The sequence below is a fragment of the Clytia hemisphaerica genome, unplaced genomic scaffold, assembly GCF_902728285.1.
Source record: "Clytia hemisphaerica strain Z4C2 unplaced genomic scaffold, Clytia hemisphaerica genome assembly, whole genome shotgun sequence".
Classification (NCBI taxonomy): Eukaryota; Metazoa; Cnidaria; class Hydrozoa; order Leptothecata; family Clytiidae; genus Clytia; species Clytia hemisphaerica.
Genome location: NW_027104612.1, coordinates 229,085 through 255,098, shown reverse-complemented (window position 1 = coordinate 255,098; position 26,014 = coordinate 229,085). Strand labels below are relative to the sequence as shown.

Here is a 26,014-nt window from a genome sequence, read left to right as displayed (position 1 = left end):
AAACGTATACAAGGTAGAGATTAATTGACTGAATAGAATCATAAATATTTTATACCTTGAAGAAGTGAAGCATTGGTTTTAAGTCAGGAAATCCCAACCCTGTAAAGAAAATATAAAACATTCATCAAGTTGTACTGTAATGACAGGTTATTATAGACTCCTTCTGCCTGTTGTGCTTTTTTTGCATGCTGCTTGCATCGGCGAATCTGGAATCCAACCAATCATCTTTGGATTGCTAAGTCTACTCTATACCGACAGAGCGACTCGACCAAATCAATAAAGTAACGTAATTAGGGCTATTCAAATTCATGAAAATTCATCCTTGATCTTATTATAATGACACGTACCCTCATCTTCAAGTTGTACTAAATTGTTGATAAGCTTCGATCTAAAAATTGAAAAAAAAGATTAAAAACTTGAGTGAAGTGAGAGGAGGTTCCTGTTGATGTATTCTCTCAGAGAAATAGCAATGCTTTTTTGCCGATAATCCGATAGTGACGATAGCATAATGTTAGATCGCATCATATCTGTGTCTTCACTTTCTTGCGAAGCGCAATCTATGTCGATCAAGTCGAGCAAATTGGAAAGTCCTCTAATTGTACCAATATTCATCGCGTTTAAAAACATTGAGTTGGTTTGAATTTAGGTTGTAAAGAACAGACTTGATAATTAGACTTTGTCTTTTCAAAAGCACTTACTTAAAATCGTGTTTTCGAGCAAGCTCAATGATGTTAAGGACTTTTTGGAATCCTTCTATGGCTGATAGCAAATCTGCAATCTTCTTTTTGCTATTGAAACAAGAAAATTTTATGTTAACATAGAGTTTTCGGATCTCACTCCAAGCAATCCTATAGTAGATTCAACACTATGGATTAAGAATATAAATAACGTTTCCTGACGATTAACCCGGACAATATCACTGAAAAACCTTATATCATGAACATAGAAACGACTGGACGTCTATCTTTTATTGTCTCTTTGAAGCGAGCTGCGTTGCCGCCTGTATTTCAAAATTGGTATACAAAATCCGACAATATTAAGACATAATTTTATTTCTTTGAATTATTTAGGTAAAAGGATTGATAGAGCTTGAACATTACTCCAATGCATAAAAATATTATTTTCGAATTTTTTCACAAGCTTGCAATATCAACATTTTTAACTCTAAAATGCAGAATTTTAACTGCGTGTATACTTTTGAATCCCTTTTATCACTCCAATAATTTTTATTATGACTTGAAAGAAATAGCTTGTCAAAGTTGAGAGCCTGTTTCATAAGAATATCGAAATTAGAATGTGACAATCTCTAAAAATATTAGACACTTTTAAGTCAAAATTTAGAAATATTAGTCGGATTTTTCACAAGGCTGACGATGATTTTGCCTCTGTTATCTTTGTTATGATATAGATAAAAAACTTGAGTAGAGTAGAACAACAGAGACTTTTGCCGAAGTTTTGACGTTGTTAGCAAGGTATTCCCAAGTGGTATGTATATGTAATCACATGATAACGAGTGCAATTCGAGAATAATTGCACGAGTGATTTTTTTGTTATTAATTTTCCGAGTCCGAAAGGACGAGGAAAATTCGAAACAAAAAAATCACGAGTGCAATTTTCGAATTGTACGAGTTATTATGTGATTACGAGCTAATCGCACAATTTTTTCCACTACTTTTCACCATCAGGAAAGTAAATTACACTAAAAGTTTTAAATTTTATTCTTCTCTTTTTGTTTTTTTCTTTTATTATTTGCCTAAAGATTTTCTTTCCCATTAAATGAATTTCGAATGCAATTAAAACGTTCGATAAAAAATGTGAGAAAAAACATTAAAATCAATTTTGTAAACATTGGCGCCTCATTGAAGAGTGTGATTAACGATTAATTGCTCTCTACAGGATGCAATTAACGATTAATTGCTCTCTTTGAAGGCGCGCCAAAAAATAAAAAATAACTCATCGTGCGATTAATCATCAAAATCTATTGTTTCATTTTATGCTTTTAACGAGGCGGCAACGAAGCTAGCAGCCTTTTCTACAAAAAGACAAATGAGATGGATGTCCAGTCGTTTATATGTTCATGCTTAGTATTAATGATTTCTCAGCAATAATATACATACTTGAACACGTCAATATTGAAGTATACGGCTCGCCCTTCAGGATGATCCTGACTTCTCCTTAATGATCCCATTGCATGAATTCTGAAAGAGAGAGGACAGCAAAAGGTAGTCAAGAAACATAAACAAAACTTTATGGCCCTCATAATGTTATCATTTTTTATCTTGATGCACGTTAATTGTTCGTATCTTGTTGATTGTCCTGTTTCTATTCCAGCCTTTTTCTTTTTTTTGTATCTGTTTATGTCTGTGGGAATTGATGGTTGTAGGGAAATTACTTGTTTCTTGAGAAAAAGATTTTTGATACTGGTGGTTAAACTTTACGGAAACTGAGCAATCCTGTTACTAACAACTTGCTTCCTAAAAAGTAGTATCTGAAGCAAAGGAGAGACCCAAATGCAAAAACAAAAAATACCTTCTAAGAACGCGATCAAGATCAGGCAGTTGTTTCATGATGGAACGACAATCATTGAAAACTGAATTATTATTCATTAGATCTTCTACAGCATCCAACCTGAAATATCGTGTCAAGGTGTATACAAATTACAACGCCCCAAACCGAAATAAGATTTAAAGGCATAGGACAATTAATATAAGAATCCTATTTGTCAATTTAAGGTCAATTAAAAATGATCTCTTCAAAATAGAAAAGACTGGCATTGCTTTTATTTTAGAGTAAAACTTGTAGTGAAAAAAAAATCAAGACAAAAAAAAACATAAAAAGGCCTATTTATTTTAATTTACCTTGCGTCAATCAACTTCTTCTGACATAAAGGCATACAAAGCCATTGCGTAAAATAACGTTTACCTGAATAAATGACAAGGCGGGGTCAACATGTTTTAAAAATGTTATCCAATGTTTGCATTTAAAATGCAGTATTGGGATTGGAGATTCGAAAAAAATTTGAAAGAAACTTTGTCAGCTGAATAGAATAAAACTGCCTAAAAGATTTCACAAGAGTTCACAGCAGAGTTCTTTCAAAAATTTTGTCCCATGAATTCATTTTTGAAAAGAGGACAGAGTTTAATTCAACATACCAAAAATAGTAGCACAGAAACTGAGAAGCTCCAATAACGTTCCTTCAGTACCACCGTCAGCATTTTGAATGATGTCTAAATTTGTCAACGTTATACCGTCCAAAATCTATGGAAAGAAGAACTAGGACTAAGATAGGCTACGTCATATCGTCCTTTGTTTCGAGCATAAAACTCCTACTCTTCGGCGTAATGCACACTGCTCTTGTTTTGAATATTAAATTTCAGATATTGAATTTCTCCGGATACATCGCATGCGCACTGGGCTTTTAATGAAACAATAGAGAGTTTCGAAACCTAAACCAATCAGCTGTGTTTTAAACATCCTTTATTGGAAATCTCTATTAATAAACATCTTTTGTTAAAAGTTTTCCATTATGTTTAAACCTGTTGATAAGCAAAATCCTGGCGGCGCTTAGAGCAGTGCCTATAGATCAATAGCAAGGCCTAAAAGTCTGTAGTCCAGGGAAAGTGTGCATCAATTGTTCGTTTTTGACTAGAAAGCATGAAATTTGGTACAGTGGTACCTTAGGGGGTAAGAAACATTTAAAGCCTCTGACCCACTTCCGGAACACCTGTTTGTGTATTTTACAGACCAGAATGCCTCCTAGGCAAGAAAAAAAAATCTTCGAAACATGTCATATGATATATCATTGGAAAGGTTTTCTCACACTGATTCTAAAAACATCACAACATATATCTGAAAATGGACTGGGTCCGAGTTATTAGCTACGGAAGTAATTTACAGACCAGTCTGCATGCCCGAAAATTTTTTTTATTTTTGTTCCAAAACATGTCATATCATATACGTTGGAAAGGTTTTTTCACACTGATTCTAAAAATCATCATGATATGTATCTCAAAATGGACTGGGTCCGAGTTATAGGCCATGGGAGTATTTTACAGACCAGAATGGCTCCCGGACATACAAAAATGCACAATTGTATTCATTTTTAGCACACTTTCCCTGGACTACTGGAGCTGTCTATTGTGTAGACTAGGATTAAGACAAACAAATAATTCAACTACCAACCTGTTGAACTTAATCAGAGTCTGTAATGGTTGACCCATTTCTGCATGCTAAGTACTACACCAAGTAAATCTGTCTTTAACTTTTTTTCAATTCAATGCTATTTTCTATGCAATTTAACACCGGCTGTAAGGGCAAGAGCCGAAGAAGCTGGTCTTTTTAGGCCCTCAATGGAGGAAATACAGACAGAAACCAGTAAGATTGTGAAGCAGCTGAATTCCAAGTACAGGAAAGATTTATTTGAAAATATATTTAAATACCTAAAATATAAAGTAGAAACCCATACCATGTGCTGGCCTAAAGTGTTATCTTGGACTTTCTTTTTTTGTGTCACATCGTCAGGTGGTATGTACTTCTAAAGAATTGAAGAGAACTTGTAAGTATCGTGTTTCTAACAAATCTAAGACAGGCTAAACCGAATCAACATGTTATTATCATGTTAACATCATTTCAGCATCAAAACATTATTGAATTAAATAGTCTCGGGTTTTATTAGAGTAAATTTTAAAGAAATTCCAGAAGTTTTTCATTGGGATTCATGAATTTCTTTCTGATATACCTGAAATTGACACATTGATAGCAATTCCTGTTCTATACAGCATTTCTTCAAATACCTGACATTAAATAAGAGAATTAATTGAATTGATACCGTTTTAGCTTTAACAGTAATCCAATTTCTATGATGAAAACTGCTTTATATATTGACAGTGCTTTTCAGAATTCAGGAAGGAAGCCGGCGATAGCTACAAATAAGAGTAGTGAATGGGCTTTAAAGATTATACATTTTATTGAGTTTGCAATCTAAGACTCAGCATTCGTTTCATTGAGAATTTCGAGCACAGTATTGAGAATATTAAAAATGTGTCATTTTTCAAATTAAACTAAATGAAAAACAAATTTAACTCAAATTTTACCAGGTGCAAGCTCCGAGTGCACTGATTGCCAGTTGGAAAGATATTGGTGCTTCCAGTCCAACTTTATCACCTTCTTCAAGGACTTCTTTTAGTAATGGTGGCCAGTGCTGTGTGGTTGAACAGGAAATTTTTAGTTAAAATCCCCATATTCAAATTGCTTTCGAGATTTTAGATCCTTAACGTTTTGCAAAGTTTGCACCATAAAAAAATTTACTCCTTTCAGACAAGAGAATTTTGAGACAGAGTTCGAAAAGGGAGAGAAATCTTTGAGTAAAACAGCGAAACTGTTAAAGCCAAACGCATTGGATTTGACTAAACAATGACCAACCATAGACTGTTTGATTTGGTTTTTATAATATTCTTGCCAATGTATGGGGGAGCAGAAAAGTCATCAAAAAGTGTCAGAAAGCTAAACAAAAGGGGACATTTTGGAATGATTTAAGTAAAAAAGAGAGGGCAAAAAAGAGTGAAACTAAAAAATGATGTATTCAAAAAAATTCTAACCACTTGATCGTCCTTCCTGTCAGCAAAATAATTTTCTTTGTGGAACGTCTTCAAGGTCTTTGCAGAATCCCAAAACTCAGAACCTAAAAGTGAAAATTGAATAGAATGTGAAATTACTTGTTGTCATTTGCGACGTTATTGGTTAGCAACATCGAGGCTTTCTTAATTACCAAAAGAAGAAACAAGCTTCATTTGATTTTCCTTAAACATTTAACAAACCTTTTGATTCTTTTGTTAGGTAGAAATTATTGTCTTACCAGGGTTCAAGGGTTCCTTGATACTGGCAAGAAGCTCATTATTCAAAATACTTGATATCTTTGGGGATAAGCCTTTCTTCTCGTACAATACCTGCAAATCATAAAAATGTGTTGTTAAGGAAGAGTGTTACTTCGGGAATGTTCCCAAGCCCAAATTCAATAAAGTAAATTATTGTTAGATCAATAAAAATAACCAATACGAACGGTCTTGGGCGAATGGTAGATGGTGTTTTGTTCGACTTTTCAAAACACTGTGTGCCATAATTACACCCTAACCAGGGGGTACCAAGTTGTGGTACTGGACCAGTGCCGAAAAGTTGTACTTTCTTGTTTTTTGAAATTTATCTGAGACCACCACCACTTAGTACCCTGGTACTAAGTTGAATTTACCCCCTTAAAATAAGTATACCACCCCTTAGTACCCGGTACAATCTTCATATTACCATTGAGAAATGACACACCACCGTTGAGTACCCTGTACTAAGTTGATATTCCCCCTCAAAATAGGTATACCACCCTTTAATTCTTAGTAATTTACTTTCCGGTCTTTGGTTTCTGGTACTTTCTGGTACACCTCCTTTAAATTTTTTAAAAAACTTTACAACGCTGTATTAAAAAACATACCACACCACTCTGAAAAATCCCTGTCGAGTTATAGGTCAAGTCAAATATCATTTTTTAATCAAAAGAAATATAGTTTCAAATAAGAACATATGTACAACTAGCTTGTAAAAGAAATCAAAAGAACTACAATACTTTTTCAACAAACTTGTCTCAAAAAAATGAAAAATAAGAATAGCTAGGAGAAAAGCTAAAAATAGTTTTAAAACTCTGCTCATCCAAAGGTTAAAATGTAACAACCATCTCAATAAAATCCTAAGAACTTATAAAGTATACTATTGAATTAAAATCACCTCTGACCCTGCTGGAAGTTTCAAATTTGATTGAAATTTTGAAAAGCTTTCTCTTCAACTCATTTTCTTGCATTTTCTTAGAAATTGGATAAGTCAAAAGAAAGTAAAATAACCTATTTTGTGATTTTGCAGGATTTTGAGTACCAGATACTAACTTGATGCCTCATATTTGGTATTGAGACCACCATTTAGTCCCTTGATACAAAGTTGTAAAAAAAATTTTTTCAATAAGGACCACCACCATGTACTAAGTTGTTTTTTACTTACCTTATCAGACCACGACCCGGCACTGGACCCCACAACTTAGTACCGACCCCCCCTGCCCTTACGACAAATATTTTTGTACATAATTAACAGATCTCACTTGGACAGGTGGAAATTGAGAAATCATTGTCAAGAACCTTGAGCATTGTCGATCGTCAACAAATTGACCAAGCTGTACAAAAGTTGAACAGGAAAGTTAGTAAGTAGAAAAGTAGATAAAGCTAGAAAAACACAACATCTTTCTTTAAAAGATCAGAATACGCTTAGGGACAGTTTAGCAAGGCAAATTACAGGCAAAGAAGGCATGATAAAGTATTAAGTTAAAATGAAGACACCTGAAGCTGTAAAAATTATGATTCAAGAGAAGCATTTTGAATTCCTTCTTTCATTAGCTTACTGTGTGAGCCTCTATCCAAAACTTACATAGAATTTTCCAATAGAAGTATCAACAAAACAAACACCAAATTCACTTTCACCAATTTGACCATCGGGACAAGGCTAAAATTACAAACCAAAAATTAACAGTTTCTAAATGTCATTCAGATGAAGTACGCATTGATGGAATGAAAGAAATATCATTTTCCCCTTTTCTTTCGATGTATTCACTTTTGAAAAATTATTTTGAATTGTGTCAACTAGATTCAGCTATGACAATAAGATCAATGGCAAGTTATTATTATGCATGTTTCATATCTATGCTATTAAAGTGTTTAGATTCTTAAAATCCCTGTTAACAAGACTTTGAATACCTTATCATTAGATATTTGGCAAGTGAAAAGTGACAAAAAAGTCGCTTAAAGTGTTTGCAAACTAATTTGTTTTCATTGAAATATTTTCTATAAAAGATAAGATGAAAATGGGCGGCTGGACAAACCTTCTCAACGAAAGCAAGTAGATATGCTGCACTTGATTCATCGCCTTTTGCTTCCATAATCCCATAGGTTCTTGTACCTAGTGAAATTTGAATTGTTTTCTTATCAAAGTCACTTAGAAAGGATAGAAAATCCTCAGTTATTTTAAGTATAGTGATTTAATTTAGATATTTAGTGTTTTGCAAGTAGGTTAGTTCGCTTCTACAGGGGCATGGTAGAACTTCAAATTATCACAATGGTTCATTAAAGTAGAAATTCTTACCTTTTGTGATGATCGCACAGACTTCACGTTTTACTACTTTTCCGCCACCTCCTGTTACAATACAAGACAAACAAAATACAGGATTAAAAATTAACAATAAAGCGTTTTCAGATATCATTTTTGGCATTTCTAGACATTTGCACAGGGATACTGTATGTGTGACTCCCCAAGCGACCTTAAAGTACCTGAAAATGACGATTTTTAAGGGTTGGTAAATGACCGGCCCCCGATCACTTGGTCGACATCCTTTTACAACATTTTTTTGATGTAATCTTTACTAAAAATCACTAACTAGCAGCCTGGACCGGTCTAATGAATGGCCACTAGCGTCTAGAAGCAGCCAGGACGGTTAGAGATCACATTTCTAGAGGTCTGGAGGCCGATCTAAAACAAAAATTTGGCCGCTACTAGACCGCTTGTAACACAGGACCAAGACCGGTCTGATTTCCAGGTACTTTAAAATCGCTTGGGAAGTCACATATGATGAGCGGAAATTATCTGTGTCAATGAGGTCTGTACTTTTTTTCCTGATAGGTTATATCAATATAGAAACCCTATATCTTTTTAAGACCTTTTTATAACTTACTTGCAGCAAGAGCCTGGGGAGTTTCGGTTTGTTCGATCCTTGCTACTCTAAAATATATATAATGCAAAAAATTAGTTGCCAGATGAACATACAGGATAAGCAAAACACATTTGTAAATACAGTAGAGTCTTCTTAACTTGAACCAGCTTTCTCCTCCCTTCAGTTAACAATGCCTTATACATCTTACTCGATAAGTCCGTATTTCTTTAACAAACTAATTTGTTTTAAGTGTGCGTGTTAGAGTTGTGACTATTCAAACCAAAATTTATCAATCAAAGAAGAGCAATACATACTTGTAGCCCCTTTGTATGAGGATATCTGAGTAGCGTTCGAAGGCTACTTCGGGGAAGCCACAATGTGCAAATTTACCCTAAAACAAACAATAGTAAAACAGATTAGACTTATTGGAATTTCAATACTTTAGTACAAATAACATTATTAATTTTGAATTAGCCAAAAACTACACAAAAATTAAATGCTGAATGGATACCTGAAGATGGATATAATAAGATAATAGGAAAGACAGCAATAGTAGAAAGAAAATGCAGAAAAAAAAACAAGTTTATAGGACTTTTCAATAATGGCATATCATTTGAATTCCCTTCTATTCAAAATTTAAAAATTTGTTTCAAGCATTAAAATAAAACTTCAAATAGATTCTGATCTGTAAAATGCCTATAAATCAGGGGAATAGATCAAAACAATAAAAGTTTCATTTGTATTATCATTATTTATCACCGGTCAAAATTGATAGCACTTTCCAATCATGAGGGAAAAATTATATATCTGATACAGGGGTCAAATAAGTATTTTAGGGTGATCTTCCTATTGGCAATAACAGGGACATTTCCAAAAAATTGTAAAATTGTATTTCGTATTTTAAGGCGAAAAACTTTCCTGAAAAAATTACTTCTGCTATCTTTAAGAGTACCTTTCCCTCTATCTTTCTGCCACAAGAGCAGAAAAAACTAATCAAGCAATTTCACACAAAGCCCAAAAAAACCCTTTTTTAGGCACTTTTTGGTCCAAATTTGCCCAAAGAATCGTTATGCAAAAAATCAGTAAAAACTAATTGGCCAATACCAAGAAAAGACGAAATAAGGGAAGAACAAAGATTAATTTAAGAAACCTCCCAAGGTAGGTCCAAGAATAATGAAAACTTGAAAAAGGAATACTGGATGTAAAAGACACAATGATTGAAAAAGATGCTGAGTAAACCATTAAAGTAACTATTAACTAACCTTCATGTATAATAAGCCAAGCTCTTTTACACCAACGTCGGCGTCCATATGATAAAATTCATAAAACTTTCCAACCTGAAAACCATGAGTATTTACAAGTTATTTTTCCAACATAAAGAATGACAGTTTGATTTGATTAAACAAAGCTTTTCCAGGACCAAGAACCCTAGTACTCTTTTATCTTAACTAAAATTAGAACTTGCGAAAGAACAAAACTCATTGTTCATCTACTGCTTACCTTGAAGAAGATTACGGTGTCGTACATTTTACTTTTGAGGATCCACCATTGTTTCAAACCCTGGTTAATAGGTAACAGAAATTTAAATTAAAGGAAAGACTGGCAGACCTTGCTTGCTTTCATTGATGTTAATTAATGTATATCTTCTTCAATTGTTGTTGCATATTCATAAAAGAATTAAATGCTTGAAAAAATGGAAGGTGAATTTGGAGGCATACTTAGGTTTCATTTACTTGTTGGAAATCTTTTACAGTGTCAAGCTAAGAGTATAAAAACTAACTGGTGTAACTTCTTTTGAATCATTTAAGAACCAATCAGGAACCTGAAAATGAAAAATAAAAATAATAAAGAAAAAGAAAATTATTTCCACTCCCAAATCCATGATCTTGACTAGGGCTTTTGCATGGGATAAAACCAAAATAAACAACACTTAAAAATTACCAGTCAGAAGTAGTTAAGAAACCTTATATAATTGTCACAAGAATTTCAACAGGCCTAAAACAGCAAGTTTCCATACTTACAAGCAGAGTCCTACTATCATACTCGCTGTCAGTGTGTAAGCGTCCTTGTTTATCTTTTCGTTTCCCATCCTTCAAAAATTCTAATCTGTTGTGGGTGTATTGAGTACATTCTGAATCCATTACTGAAGGAGAAGGAGGTGCTTGAACCTAGTAGATGTAAAAAATAAAATTAAAGTAAAATCATTTAATTAAGAGTAAAGAGCAAAGAAAAAATTTGGTTTGAGTTTGAAGATGTGTATAAAATTTGAGTTTAAAGTTTGAGCGCCTATACAAGAATACTACAGTTCTGAAAGAATGTCTTGTGGAGAAAACACCAAAAAAGGAATTATTTCAAGGAGATCTCTCACCCTGTTTGTAAAGCAAAAGAGACCTTGCTGGCCCTTGTGTCCGTCCTCTGGCAACTACAGTTTCAAAACTCATGCCAGGCTAGCAAAGACATTATTATCCTAGCCAATTAAGTGAAGATCCAGGCTGCTTGAAAAAAGACCACCTGGGGTGCTCAAGAGGGAACAAACCCGCTATTGAAAAAGGTAAAAAACTTACTGGTGAAGAGAATTTTGATAACGTAGATTGTGCTCTTGAGATGGAGGCATTGAGTTTTTTATTTGGTGTTTGATCCTTGAATGAATTATTATTTGGTGTAGATATCTTCCTTTTGATAGACCCATTAACTTTAGGAGTGCTGACTGATTTAGGTTTTTTCTAAAGATCAAGATATCATTTAAAGAACACTTCAATTTTGAAAAAATCAAAAATCAATAAACAGAGAAGTAAAGCATTTTCAAACAAACACATTTACAAACATTATGCTGGCTTTCTCTCAGCAGATTATGATAGATTAACTATAGCTATTGGATAGCGAATCTAGAACCAAACAATGTAGACCTCTTTATTTCGAACCTCTATTATCTGAATCTTTCTATAATTCGAACTAAAATATCAGTTCCCTCAGCTGAAAAGTGGCTTAAATTGCTCTCTGTAATTTGAATGTTTCTTTAATCTGAAGAATCTTTTGGTCCCTTGAAGATAAAATTTGAGAGAGTAACCTGTATAAAGCATGCTAACGTCAAACTGACCTCAGTACTTGAAACAGAATCATCTGATTGCATTTCTTCCTCTTCGCTACTTGCTTTCTCTTCTGGTTTGAAAGTTTCTGAAAAAAATAAATTTAAAAGGTATGAATGCAAGAGAAGCAAGCCCAAAAATAGCAGTCAAAAAGTCAAAAGTAGACAAAAATTTTATATCAGAAGCCAGTTCTTTGGGGTTTGCATAGATTTGAAAAGAATTTCAAGGTTTATTCCAGAGCAGAATAAGGTTTTCAAATATGGGAGGTCCATTTTCAAGGTCTCGTTTGAGCCACCCTATCATGTTTTAGTTTTAAAAGCAGAAGAAAAATGGCGACGAAAACTTGAATACTCACCATCTTTAGTCTCGTCATCAAACTCTTCGTCACTCTCTGACTCAATGCAGAGTTTGATTCGTTTCCTGGACTTTGGTTTGCTTGATAAACTTCTCTTTTGTCCACCCTGAATAAAGTGTGCATAATTTTGCATTTGTTAACTAATTCCTGCCTTGAAGGGATAAATGAGCAATAGTTAAAATTATTGTCTTAAGAAATAGAAGCATTTGCTAAGAGAGTGAGCTATAAGGTAAGTGAATGATCAATTTTCATCTAATTCAATGTCACAAATGAAGCAGAAATGAAGCACAAACGTTTTCTTTTTCTGGTATATACAATTACAATAACTTCAAAGTCTATTAAAATCTTGATTTAACTTTCATTATTATTCGATTAGTTTTTGATAAACGATCAGTAAATCATGAGCACAAAATTAGTATCTTAGGAAGCTTTTTCATCAATACAATTGCCATGCTTACTTTTGTTGTGTTTTCTTTATCGTCATCCTCTTCATCTTCCTTTACATCATTGTTGTTTGTCTCCTGATCATCAGATTCAGAAAGGTCGTCAGCATAATACTGTTCAATTCTCTTTTCTTTTGACAATTTCTCTGCTTCACAAGCCTCTTTGAATGCAGCTTTAACATCTTCCTCGTTTTCGTGAGGCTTCATTGAACTAAATTGTTTAACATTTCTAAAAAGAAAAATTTTAAACTGGATATGAGCACCGATCAGCATAATTGATTCTGTAAAAATCTGGCAATCAAAATTCAGGCAAATTTCCAAGCATTTTAGTCACTGGCTATTTTTTGGATTAGAAATTGAGTTTTGACCAACAACCACCATGGTTGATGCCTGTCAAAGGCCCTCAAAACTTTTTAGGGACGTCCTTTAAGCTATTCATTAAACATTAATTTTCAAAGAATTCTAATCATGAAGAAAAAATAATTTGGACATTGTTCACCATCTACAAATTATTTTCAACACTTTTGTGATGCATAAACAGAATCTTTCAAACTGTTTTTCAAAACTCAATTTAAAATAATTGAGTATTTTGGCAATTAAACGGCCACAAAAAAGTGCTTGAATTTTCACTGAAAATATGTTATATGTTATTTATTTGCATTGCAGACACCTTCTTTTTTTTTGGATTTCCAAAGTCCCGCTAAGGGTCGGAAAAATCAGAAAATCAAATTTCAGTCCCACTAAGGGTATGTAGAAGAAATAAAAAAATTTCAACTTTTTAACCCCAGAAAGATTGAAATTTGGTCAAAATTGGTCAAATCTGTTCCGGTAGTTAAAGGGTTGTAAAATCAACAAAAATGTTCCTTTGTTTTCTCCTTTTTAGTCCAGGTAAGGGTCCGAGGGTCGAAAGTACCCTCAGTACTCCCCCCCCGGTTATATTATCTTCCAATTAAAGTAAAACATCAAAAAGCAGATAATACGACCTGGGGGGCGATGAGGTTGACATATTCTTAAAAAAGCGTGTCCCTGCTTGTCTGCTCAATTTTTAATGTTAGGATAAATGTCAAATCTCATCTTAAAATACTGCAAAAATACTGTTTTTTTTTACCCGAGGTCGGCTTTTTATTGAATTTGGGTCGAGTAGGGTCGAAATTTTTCCAGGGTCAGGGTCGAGATTGAGGTCAGGTTAATAAAGAATGCTATACAGAAACTTGGAAAAATGTATTGGTGTGCCTTGATTGCACACTCCACACTGCCAGACGGTACTAATCGATAAATTCGATTATCGAAGTAATCGATAATGATCTAAGTAATCGAACGACCATTTATCGATTAACAATCGAATTTCGAATACCAAATTTTCAAAAAAACTGAGTCTTCGATCACTTTCTTAACAACCCTTCATAGACTCGATAACCGTTTGAGTACTTTGATTGTAATTACTTTTGATAACCATTGATTTCTTCGATAACCAGTTAAAATTACAAAGACACCTTGGAAAAACCAAAAACATTGACCTAAAACCAAACCACAAAAAGAAGCCATAAGAATCACCTTCAGTACTTCTCCGCCATTTTGAGTGTGCTCGCCCTGTGTTTCCTCAAAATAACCCAAATTGCTCATTCTGATTGGTCGGAGAATAAAGTGAAAGTGGTTTTCGCGTGTATATAAATCGCGTGTTTTTATTGGACGAAATAAACTCAGTCTCATATTTTATTGGACGAGATAAACTCGGTTTCAGATTCCATTGCTTTGCTACAGGAAACATATCCGACACAATCGAAGGTATTCAATATGATCGAAAGTGATTGAAAGTGATCGAACAGTAATCGAAACTGGTTTGTGTAATTTACGATGCGCAATCCAACGATTCACGATGCGCGATGCACGATCCATGCATATATTATGTTAATTATTCTAATTATGCACGAATAAGTTTTCATAATGCTAGCTACAAACATCCTATAACAATAATAAAAAAAAAATCAAAAAAGAAGGGGAATAAATTTATCATAATCAGAATGATTAAAATAACTTATATCTTCTGTGTAGAAAAAAACTGAAAAAAAAAGCCTTGACGTCATAGAAAAGTTTTGGTGTGAAAAATTTATTAAAACACAAACTCATTTTTGTACGTTCATTATTTTTTAAGAACAGTGAATAAGGTAAATAAGGAATCATTGGCTACATTATTACTTTTGGCATGTTCTTATAAAAGCATTTCACCAACTGAATTGCAATAACTGGTGCTTTTATTTATTTGATATTTTTCTTTGTTTGATGATCAAGTTAATTCATTTGATCTTTCTCAAAAAAGGTGAGTTTAGACACGCGCTCTTCATTAAAAAATGTCTTCCCTACTTTACCACAGCATTGTAAATTTTTGTTTATAACCCTGTCTCAATCCAATGCATTTGGTTGGTTTAATCGGAGAAACGTTTTTTTTTTAATAAAGAAAGCAAAAAGGTTAACCAAAAGAAAGCCAGCACCACATTCGTGGCACCACATTCAACACCACATTCTCAGCACCACATTCGGCACTTTCGTTTTCTCTCCAGCACCACATTCGGCAATTCCAGCACCACATTCAACTTTCTGCCCAATTTTCATACTGAAGGAGAGTATTCCTATTCTAGAAATTATGATTCCTATCAAGCCTTATCTATTAGCTTCAATTTCAAGCAGAAATTAAGTCTCTATCACCATTTCTCTTCATAGCCTCGCGTTTTAACGACACCTCGGTAGAGTACCAACAATCCTAATTTTGGCGTTTTGGACTAAAAGTTGTACTGAAGGTGAGTATTCCTATTCTGGAAAGTATGATTCCTATCAAGCTTTATACATTACCTTCCATTTAAAACCAAAATAAAGTCTCTATCACCATTTCCCTACTCAGCCTCATGTTGTAAAGACACCTCGGTAGAGTACCGAAAATCTCAATTTTGGTATTCTGGCCTTTAAATTGTACAGAAAAAGCATATTCCTATCCTGAAAATTATGATTCCTATCAAGCTTTATATATTGTCTTCCATTTAAACCAAAAATTAAGTCTCTATCACCATTTCCCTTCACAGCCTCACGTTTCAAAGACACCTGGATAGAGTACCGAAAATCTCAATTTTAGTTTTTTGGACTAAAAATTGTTCTGAAGGAGAGCATTCCTATCCTGGATTTTATGATTCTTATCAAGCCCTATTACCTTTCATTTAAACCAAAAATTAAGTCTCTATCACCATTTCCCTTCTCAGCCTCACGTTTTAAAGACACCTCGGTAGAGTACCGAAAATGTTTTGCTTTCAAGATTATGAAACACATAGTCGAATGAATATTCATAATATTCATAAGAAATGGTTTGAGAATTTGCCGTATTTTTTGTCTAAACACTTCATTTCAATGTTACGTGGTAGTGTTAAAATTTCAAAGCCACCTTACTTTATGGTTATTTGCATATTTTGGATTGTGAGTCGTCTGTGTGACAACGTTTGGGACGCTAGTTATGATATATTTTATGGTTTATGAATTAATTCGAAACTAATTTCACTAGGGCACGTGACCTTTTATATGACTAAATAAGTGGCCTCGCTAGCAAATCAAGTCAAAAAGTATGTTGACGTTTATTAAAAAAGCAATTATAAGAGCAATAAGCATGGTTGGATGGTTGGTGCTGTCATGAGGGATTTATGTGCTGAAAAAATACGTAGTTGAATGTGAATAAAAATGAATTATGGATGAGATCAATATATCTCAACGAAATGGAAAACTCGAGGGATTCTCAACTAGCGCTCGGCCGAGCAAGACCTAGGACAAATATCACCCAGAGTCACTTAGAGAATCAAGAGTCGCGCCAACATAGACTTCTGCGGATCCCGTCTTAAGGACCAGGGTTGCCAAAGCCTATTCCGCGATCGATCGCAATTTCCCACCGTTTGGTGATGCGCGAACCATGGTCGTATACCTGTTTAGCAGATGCCCGCGTAGAGGATGCCTGTGGAAGCCCAGAGGATGCCTTTTTAGAAGATGCCCGAACCGTAGGTCGGAAGGTAATTACTAGGAACCAAGTCGCTATCTCGAGATATCGACAACGTCTGGACGCAGACTTATGTATATAGAGAAGTATTAATTTATCGTAAGCTGAATGTTATTTATCTTAATGGAACTATTTATGTGAAACATGTATTGAAGAAAAACTAATGTCTACTTTGATCTACTGTCACTCTGAATTCCACTGTACATTCTTGTCCTCCCCGTCTTCTAACGACGGGTCAGATCACAAACGCCTGGGGCATAAAAATAAATATTCGCTTATCGCGCCAGGAGAGGACTGCGCAACCTCTCCCGCGCGACAGTGCACAAAGGTGGGCTTCCAAAAGGCCAGTATTCTGTTATATGACCTTTTTCATCTCTGGTATTCGAATCGAAAGAAAAATTACCGTTATTCTGCTATTTGAGACGTCTTCCGGTATTGATCTTTACACAGTAATCTATCGGTATCTTTTCAGACAGACCGGTACAGTAATTCGGTATCGTTGTTCCAAAAAAGGCGAAAAGAGGGGCTTAAAAACAGCCACTGATAACTCATAAAGATGACATACATTATAATTGATGCCTTCATCAATGACTTCATAAAGAAAATGTTTTCACAATTTCAAATTTTTTTATTTTCATGAGACATATTGTACAAACTAACCTCTTTATCTTTTGAACCGAAATTATTAACAGCCGTCCAATCTTCCCGATTTTTTCCCATTGATATGGAGTCTCTAAGAAAAACAGATTTGAACTCCTAACATTACTAGGACTGTTTAAACACGCAGCACACGGCATATTGCTCGAATTCTCGGGTGCAGCAATCGCTAAGAGTCAAGTGCACGTGTAGATAATCCCTTGTTCAACAGAGGCGATTACCCTGTGTGACACCCCTGTGTCACAGACCCGCTGGGACCCCCTACTGGCCCCTACCCGCTGGTTTCGATAGGAATTTTTATCCCCACTGTTAGAAAAGGTCCCTCTGGGGCTGTTGAGATAGGCACCTATTCAGTTCAGTTCTACAACCTGAGGTACACACCAATCCCATTTTAAAGGGGGAGCGAAGTGCAGGTGCACGAAGCAATCAGTTATGTTTCTAATAATAATAGGAGGTAAACATCTTTGAATCACACTAGTTTAACCCTCTCTCTCGAAGCGTGTATGGCCCTCATTTGCCACGAAATTGGTTCCTTATGATAAAAGCCTGGTTATACATAGTGCGTGATTCAGGGCCCAGAGTCATTGCAGGCGGAGGACCCTGGTCTCCCCACGTTTATAAAAACAAAAGGAAAATTTTTAATCCCTAACGGACTTCCAAGAACCTCTGTTATTGGCAAAATCATTCCAAATTATGGTCGTATTGAAGCAAATAAAAGAGGGTCAAAATTAAAAAGTTTTCTCTTCGGCGCCAACCATGGTCCACAGTCACTTATGTTTTTTGTCATTCCATTTTTGGGAGCAAAACAGGGGCATCAATTGGAGCCATCAAACAACATCGGTTATTTCTAGTCAGGTACTTAGCAAAATCTCACTAGTCATACTCTACAACCTCTGGCCATTTAGCTTGCACAAAAAAGTTTCCAGCGATTCGTTTCAATACTGCCAGTATTGTCAGATTTAATTGACTTTTTGCCAGAACCTGTTTTTGAGAATTTTTTGACCGAGATTAAGGAATTTCAAGAAAAAGTTACCGGCATTTTGTACCCCCATTTTCTTAACCCTCCCCCTCTACTGCTGCGAGAGCAAAGGTATTTTCTTTAGAGTAAACTCCCGGGGGGGGTACTAGGGTTGGTGAATGAGGGGTATGTGCGGACGGGACCTCCGAAAACCGACCCTTAGAGAGACCAAATTTTAGTGAAAAAGCGACCCTTAGAGAGACTTTTTCGAAAAATTTTCTCTGATTTTCAAAAATTTCCTACCCTTAGCGAGACTTTTTTGTAATTTTTTCTCTCAAAATCAAATTTTTTTTCTAAAAATCGTGATTTTTCCCACCCTTAGAGAGACTACTTTGAAATTTCCTGATTTTTGTAACCCTTAGAGAGACTTTGAAAGGTGAAAAACCCGACCCTTACCGTCCGCACATACCCAGCACCTATTTTTGCCTAAGTACCCCCCCCCCGGGAGTAAACTGCAAACTGAGTCGTCCATAATTTGTATCAGAATCAGGGCTTGTTTGTATATCTTTTTGAGCGTTTTAAGCATGTGAGTACTAAATTTGAACTTATTTTTTTCGCTTTACTTTTTTAAAAAGAGCTCTGGCCATGTCCATATAGTACATCCCTATCTCACAGACCCGGTGGGAGGTGGGAACAATGGGACCAACAATACATTGAACAAAGCGGGATGCCGAGGTGCCTTTAAAACGTGACGCTGGAAAGGGAAATCATAGTAGAGACTTCATTTTTGCTTTAAATAGAAGGTAGTATATAAGGCTTGATAGGAATCATAATTTCCAGAATAGGAATACTCTCCTTCAGTACAATTTTTAGTCCGAAACAGTAAAATTAAGATTTTTGGGACTCTACCGAGGTGTCTTTAAAACGTGAGGCTGAGAAGGAAAATAATTCTAGAGACTTCGTTCTTGCTTTAAATGGAAGGTAATATATAAGGCTTGATAGGAATCATAATTTCCAGTATAGGAATACTCTCCTTCAGTATGATTTTTAGTCCAAAACACCAAAATTAACATATTCGGCACTCTACCGAGGTGTCTTTAAAACGTGAGGCTGGGAAGGGAAATGGTGATAGAGACTTTATTTTGGCTTGAAATGGAAGGTAATAGATAATGCTTGATAGGAATCATAATTTCTAGTATAGGAATATTCTCCTTCAGTATGATTTTTAGTCCAAAACACCAAAATTAAGATATTCGGCACTCTACCGAGGTGTCTTTTAAACGTGAGGCTGGGAAGGGAAATGGTGATAGAGACTTCATTTTGGCTTGAAACGGAAGGTAATAGATAATGCTTGATAGGAATTATAATTTCTAGTATAGGAATACTCTCCTTTCGTATGATTTTTAGTCCAAAATACCAAAATTAAGATATTCGGCATTCTACCGAGGTGTCTTTAAAACGTGAGGCTGGGAAGGGAAATGGTGATAGAGACTTCATTTTGGCTTGAAATGGAAGTTAATAAATAAGGCTTGACAGGAATCATAATTTCCAGAATAGGAATACACTCCTTCAGTATGAAAATTGAATCGAAAGTTGAATGTGGTGCTGGAATTTCCGAATGTGGTGCTGGAGCGAAAACAAAAGTCCGAAAGTGGTGCTGCGATTGTGGTGTTGAATGTGGTGCTACGCATGTGGTGCTGGCTTGCTTTTGGTAAAAGGTTACAAGATATTCAATTCAAAGCATGGGCAAAAAAGTTCATGTTCTGATTTGATTTGATTGTTCAGGTTAAAATATATACACGCATACTTTACATTGGTTTTCCAGGAATACAAAAGAAGGAATTAAAATATGTGATTACTAAAACCTGTAAATGCATAATTAGAATAATTAACATAATATATGCATGGATCGTGCATCGTGCATCGTGAATCGTTGGATCGCGCATCGTAAATTACACAAACCGAATCGAAACGATCGCACAAATCGAAAATGGTAATAAAAATGGCATGATTTGGAGTTGAGTGAGTATTCAATCACCGATAGAATCGATAAGTGGTCACTGATCACCTTCAATTATTATCGATCATTATTGATTACTTCGATCACAATCGAACGTTCGATTAGTACCGTCTGGACACTTGCACTAGCTCCCACCTCAAACAGTCTCTAACATTGAAGTGTTTCAAATAGTTTACCTCTTCAGGACCCAATCTCTTGTTGGTGGATCTCCAAAAAACTGAACATGAACAGAATTTTCATCAAACAGCTTTTCTGAGCCAGGTTCTTTGCATACAAAGCAGGGCCACCAAGGAAAATCTGATAGTTTTGTCCAAACAATTTCCCCGATTGCAAGCTTCACCGAGTCTTCACTCTTTGGAGTTGTCTTCTTAGGGGTGGGTTTGAAATACTTTAACAGAGACATGCTGAAAAGCCAGACTTTATTTTACTTGGCACCTTTTAGTCTGGACGGCTAGATTTCTTGTCTGCTCCGATCTGGCTGCTGGTCTGGCTGCTGGCTCAGTGTTTGAAAAAGGGTATAGACAAAACGCTGAACGGCGGAACGACGGAATGCCGGAACCGGAATAGCTGTTCCGGCCGGAATAGCTATTCCGCGGAATAATGATTTTTTTAATATTTTGTATTCCGCGGAATATGATTATATATTTTTTTCCATAAACACCTATCAGTCTGTGCCACTAAACCGATCGGGAAGATTCTTCCGAAATGGGAAGAAACTTCCCGAACGGGAAGAACTTAGGCGAATTTTTTCTTCCTGATTGGGAAGATTCTTCCTCTTTTGGAAGATGAAAAATGACTGAATCTTCGGCGAAACTGTACGATGACCGGCGAAAGTTGAAACATTTTGGAGCTGATAAAGCATCAAATTTTAAGATTTTTCACCGAAAGAAAAATAAACTTTACCGTGGAAATTTGGTTTAATTTTGAAAAAACTGCGTTAACTTCCCAAACGGGAAGTTTCAACTTGATCGAAAAGTCCTAGGTAAGTAAAAAAGCGGGAAGATCTTCCCGTTCGGGAGTCAAGTTAATTTCCCGTTCGGGAAGGTTCTTCCCATTTCGGAAGAATCTTCCCATTTTGGAAGAATCTTCCCGATCGAGCTTGTGGCACAGACTGCCTATAATCAGCAATCGGCTACCTTTAATACACCTTTCCCGGGGTGTTGTTTGAGATTTTATGTTCTCAAGTGGGACGTTTATACAACTCGTGAACCACTTGGTGCTGACGTACACCTTCAGCCAAGTCTAAAAAAATATTCTGAGGGGTCCCTATTGAGCTATGGGCCAAGTCAAGCTAATTAACGTATGTCATCGCTGAGTAAAGCACGGCGAGAATTGGTCCAGTGGTTTAAAGCGTTGGTTTCACGCACTGGGGATCCCCGGATCGAAGCGGGTCAAAGCCACCTTTAAAATTTTTATCCAGGTTTTGATGTTTCATGTTTATTTGGGTGTAGATTCCGAAAAAATAGGTCTGAGGTCCTGAAAAGTTGACGAAAGGGCGCTATGAGACCGTAAAGGACCCGTACGGGACCGTGAATGACCCCCTCCCCTAGCGCCGGACTGGGTAGGTCTCACGACTTGAAACTTTCTGGAGACGTCAAGCATATCGAAGGGGGGGAGCATGCCAAATTTCATCACTCCACTGTTACCGGTCGCCGGGCGGCTATGGGCCGCGCAAGGTACGCTGCAGGACGTCCCCGTACGGACGATTGCCGGGTCGTACGGCGTTTTTAGCCGGTCAAATTTTCCGTGAGGTATAATTAATCTAGTTCTATCTTAGTTATATCTAAGGGAAACACTCAAACATAAAATCCCAAACAACACCCCGGGAAAGGTGTATTAGAATGCCTTCACAAGCGAGTGCACGAGTGCATTCCTTTATATACGAAAAACAGCCAATGAGGTAGCCGATTGCTGATTATAGGTGATTATGGGTGGTAATGGGTGATTATGGATGATTATGTACATAGATATACCCTCAGGGGTGATAAAAAGAAAGATTATTATCATATAAAAAATCATATTCTGCGGAATAGCTATTACAAAAAATAAAAAAAAAATAAAAAAAATATTCCGCGGAATAGCTATTCCGGCCGGAACAGCTATTCCGGTTCCGGCATTCCGGCATTCCGCCGTTCTGCGTTTTGTCTCCACCCCTTTGAAAAATCTTAAAAATTTCAATATGTCTCACCTGGTCTCACACGTGAAATTCGTGTAAACAAGGTTTCCCGTTCCCGCGCTAATTCTTTTGAGCGGTTTCTACTCTAGCAAGAAATTTACTTTAAATTGAGGCAAAGAATCATTTGAATGGAAAACCAGCCAAGGTGACTTTAATGGTGCGCAGAATTCTCTTAAATCTAGGTAGGAGGGCCAAGTCTTTCAAAATTATATTTTAAACAAACAAAATGGCAGAAAAAAAAACGAGAATGAGTGGGGTTAACGTTAACGGAAATCAAATCAGCAGTTAAATCGTCGCATCGTTTTTTTTGGTATGACAACATATAGCGTTTCCTTTTTTGACTTTCATCACTCTTCATCACTCTTTCAGTAAATTATCTTGTGGGTAACTGTAACTTACTTTACTGGCAGTCTAGGTCATCATTGCAGTTGAGTTAGCTACCTAAGCCGAAAAATATATTAACACTCAGGTGAGTTAAAGGCAAGTTCCAAACATATTTTACGTGACGCGCACCGCTTCCCATTGTTCCTTAACTTTCATTTATAGCTCAAAAGAAGCGTATCAAGGAGAGGATTTCGGAAATTGCTGGGCCAAAAATTTAAATTAAGCCATTCTCAAGATATCGGCAAAAAACTGATTTTGACGTTAGGAAATATGTCAAAAAAATACGTAAAAAAGACATGTTAAATGACGTCGTTTTTTAAAACAGCGATAACTTCGATTCCATTACTACAATTAACACCAAATTTTGACTGGAGACGTTGATTGTTGATTTTGAAATAATGCATGAAAAAAATTTGAATTATTTTGATGACGTCATCATTATTTGATGTATATATTTTAGTTTTTACCGACAGTAAATGACGTCATCTAAAAATTTTGAAAATTTTTCAACAAATATTTTAGAATCATTAATCTACGTCTCCAGTCAAAATTTGGTGTTGATTGCATTAATAGACTTGAAAATGAAGTTATCGCCTGTTTTCAATAATGACGTCATTTGAATCTTACTTATGACGTGTTTTTCGATGTATTTCATAACGTCAAAATCAGTTTTCGGTCGATATCTTGAGATTGGCTTAATTTAAATTTTCGGCCCAGCACTTTCCGAAATCCTCTCCTTGATACGCTTCTTTTGAGCTATAAACGAGAGTTAAGGAACAATGGGAAGCGGTGTGCGTCACGCAAAATATGTTTGAGACTTGCCTTAGCTCACCTGAGCAGGAGTCTAACAGTTATTTTCTGCTTATTTATTTAAGAGAGAAAAACGAGACAGCTTCAATTCATAATTTGAAATATTAGTTTTGACTGGCAGACTGGGTATTTTGTTTGGCTATTGGGTGGACTTTTCATCTAGACTAGTCTAGAGATCCATACTCTCTAACAAAAACTTACACAGACTTGAACTCGTATATCAAGATTACGGGATTTTGAGTAAGGGCTGATTTTAATTTCGTTTTGGAGTGGTTTCATTTTCGATGATTTCAAACCAACATCTTAGCAACGGGGTGCTCGCCCATCACCCATCATAGTTACAGGGGTTTGTGAAAAAAATTAAACATAGAAAATTTTCCAAATATATACCCCATTTCGAATTAAAGCAATGTAAAATGAAGCGTTTCTATGTTTCACTTTTTTGCACAGCTATTCTTCAAAATTAAATATTTAGATTTTAAGTTCTTCTTTTGTTCAATGATTTTTACTGAACTTTGTTGACAATGTAACTCTTGCATCAAATTCCCACTTTCTTCAGTAAATTGAAGATGAGAAAAAACCTATGCCACCGATCAAGGATTGAAACAAATATATGAAAGGTGGGATTTTACAGCCGCCCGTCTTGCAAGGCACTGAGAGGCCACAGGTGCCAAAAAGAAGGGCCGTTTGAAAGGCGGCAACCTCATTGGTGGAAATTTGATAAACAGCTGCAAAGGAGAGCTGGGAAGCAATCAGTAGAAGAGACCACTTTTGTTTTTGTTGCAGATTTTGATATAAACTTCTCTCAGGGATAACTTGTCAATGTACATGTACACATGTGTTTTGTCAACTTGTCAGCATTATATTGTTGTAAAGGAAAAGATAAAAGAGGTAAGACTAGCCTAGTTTCTAATCCTGATACAGTAGTTTAAGTTTAGACTGTACACTACCATCCAAGCAAATATCCCATCAGATACTACTCAGTGAGAGTATGGTATTTATGATCTACCGTCAACTGCTCCAACTTGGGACTATCTTACGCAACATGGGACGGCCATTCCACCACCATTTCACCGAACCTCCAAAGTCATTTGATTTGAGTTTAATGAACCGCGTATCAAAAAATACACAATTTCTCTTTCACACCAGGTAGGCTTTTGAATCGAAATATGAAAAAAATCCGTAGTGGAACACGCTCAAGTCAGTGAAAGATCAGTGAAAGTTATCGTGACATGTTATGACAGAAAGTATGATTGATGAACTTGGTGGAGTTTATCAAAACAAATTTGTTGTCAAAGAGATTTAACAGTAAGTGAAAATACAGGCCAGATATCAACAAGTCCCATGTTGCGTGTACTCGTCCCAAGTTGGAGCAGTTGACGGTATTAGTTTGAATTTGTTTATATGCATTTGGTTTGAATTTTGTGCCAAAAAAGCCGTTGGATAAGGTAGCCGATCAGATTCGTGCATTTTTAATCAAAGCAATAAAGCAATAGTGCAATAATATCAAGTGATTTCAACAATTTTTCAACAGTCGATAGAATTCTGCGCCAGGATCCTGTATCTTCATTAATACTTTACTCTGCCTGCTACTGTCTTTCCTCTGTTGTTTTTTTAGGTATAGCGTACACACATCAAATTCTTTTTATATAGACAGTTTGCTTTTTGGACCTACCTAAGGTAGTCCTTTAAATTAACCCTTGTCCGTTCGTTCGTTCGTTCGTTCGTCCGTTCGTTCGTTCGTCTGTTGCCAGCTTTTCTCGGGATCGGCTCATTAGTTTTTTCTAATTTTTTGCACAATGATGCAAAATGGCAATGCCCAAAATGTGACGGAGCCCGATTTTCGAAAAAAAAAATTTTCCGGCCGAAAATGGCGGAAATATGCCGGAAAAACTGGTTTTCGGCATTTTCTCAAGATTTCATCATTAGTTTTTTCTGATTTTTTGCTCAAAGATGCGTATTAACAATGCCCAAAACATGGCCTAGTCCGATTCTTGAGAAAAAATTTTTTCCGGCCGAAAATGCCGGAAATCGCCGTTTTTCTGGATTTTCATTGGACTTTTTCCATATAATTGGTTGTTTTTTCATTCAAAAACATTATTAATAGCAATGCCCACCATCAAGCATGTTTCAATTTTCAATAAAATTGATTTTTGAAGCCGGAACTTTCTAAAAATCGCCGGAACAGCCGATTTTCGCCGGAAAAACGGTATTTCTTGAATTTCTTGAGCTGTACTTTATATTTTTTCATGAAATTTTGCACACTGATGCAAAATGTCAATACCTAAATTGTGACGGAGCCCAATTTTCGAAAAAAATTCAATTCCGGCCGAAAATGCCGGAAATATGACGGAAAAACTGTTTTTT

The 26,014-nt window shown here is 35.8% G+C and overlaps 1 protein-coding gene across 1 annotated transcript in view; it reads right to left on the bottom strand.

Moving 5' to 3' along the window:
* LOC136824294 (DNA mismatch repair protein Msh6-like) overlaps nt 1–20,768 on the bottom strand; it is a gene marked incomplete in the record, with an annotated part of 53,002 nt that extends 32,234 nt beyond the window's left edge. The window contains 27 exon segments of the mRNA XM_067080461.1: nt 56–99; nt 348–388; nt 699–788; nt 2,118–2,198; nt 2,530–2,628; nt 2,859–2,922; nt 3,153–3,258; nt 4,466–4,534; nt 4,739–4,793; nt 5,094–5,200; nt 5,598–5,680; nt 5,855–5,945; nt 7,133–7,204; nt 7,456–7,530; nt 7,907–7,983; nt 8,167–8,217; nt 8,753–8,799; nt 9,046–9,122; nt 9,994–10,068; nt 10,232–10,291; nt 10,512–10,553; nt 10,753–10,899; nt 11,296–11,454; nt 11,829–11,905; nt 12,173–12,278; nt 12,631–12,844; nt 20,454–20,768. Of these exon segments, the coding sequence (XP_066936562.1) occupies nt 56–99; nt 348–388; nt 699–788; nt 2,118–2,198; nt 2,530–2,628; nt 2,859–2,922; nt 3,153–3,258; nt 4,466–4,534; nt 4,739–4,793; nt 5,094–5,200; nt 5,598–5,680; nt 5,855–5,945; nt 7,133–7,204; nt 7,456–7,530; nt 7,907–7,983; nt 8,167–8,217; nt 8,753–8,799; nt 9,046–9,122; nt 9,994–10,068; nt 10,232–10,291; nt 10,512–10,553; nt 10,753–10,899; nt 11,296–11,454; nt 11,829–11,905; nt 12,173–12,278; nt 12,631–12,844; nt 20,454–20,680 (2,436 nt within the window).
* Between the last annotated feature and the right edge of the window lie 5,246 nt (nt 20,769–26,014).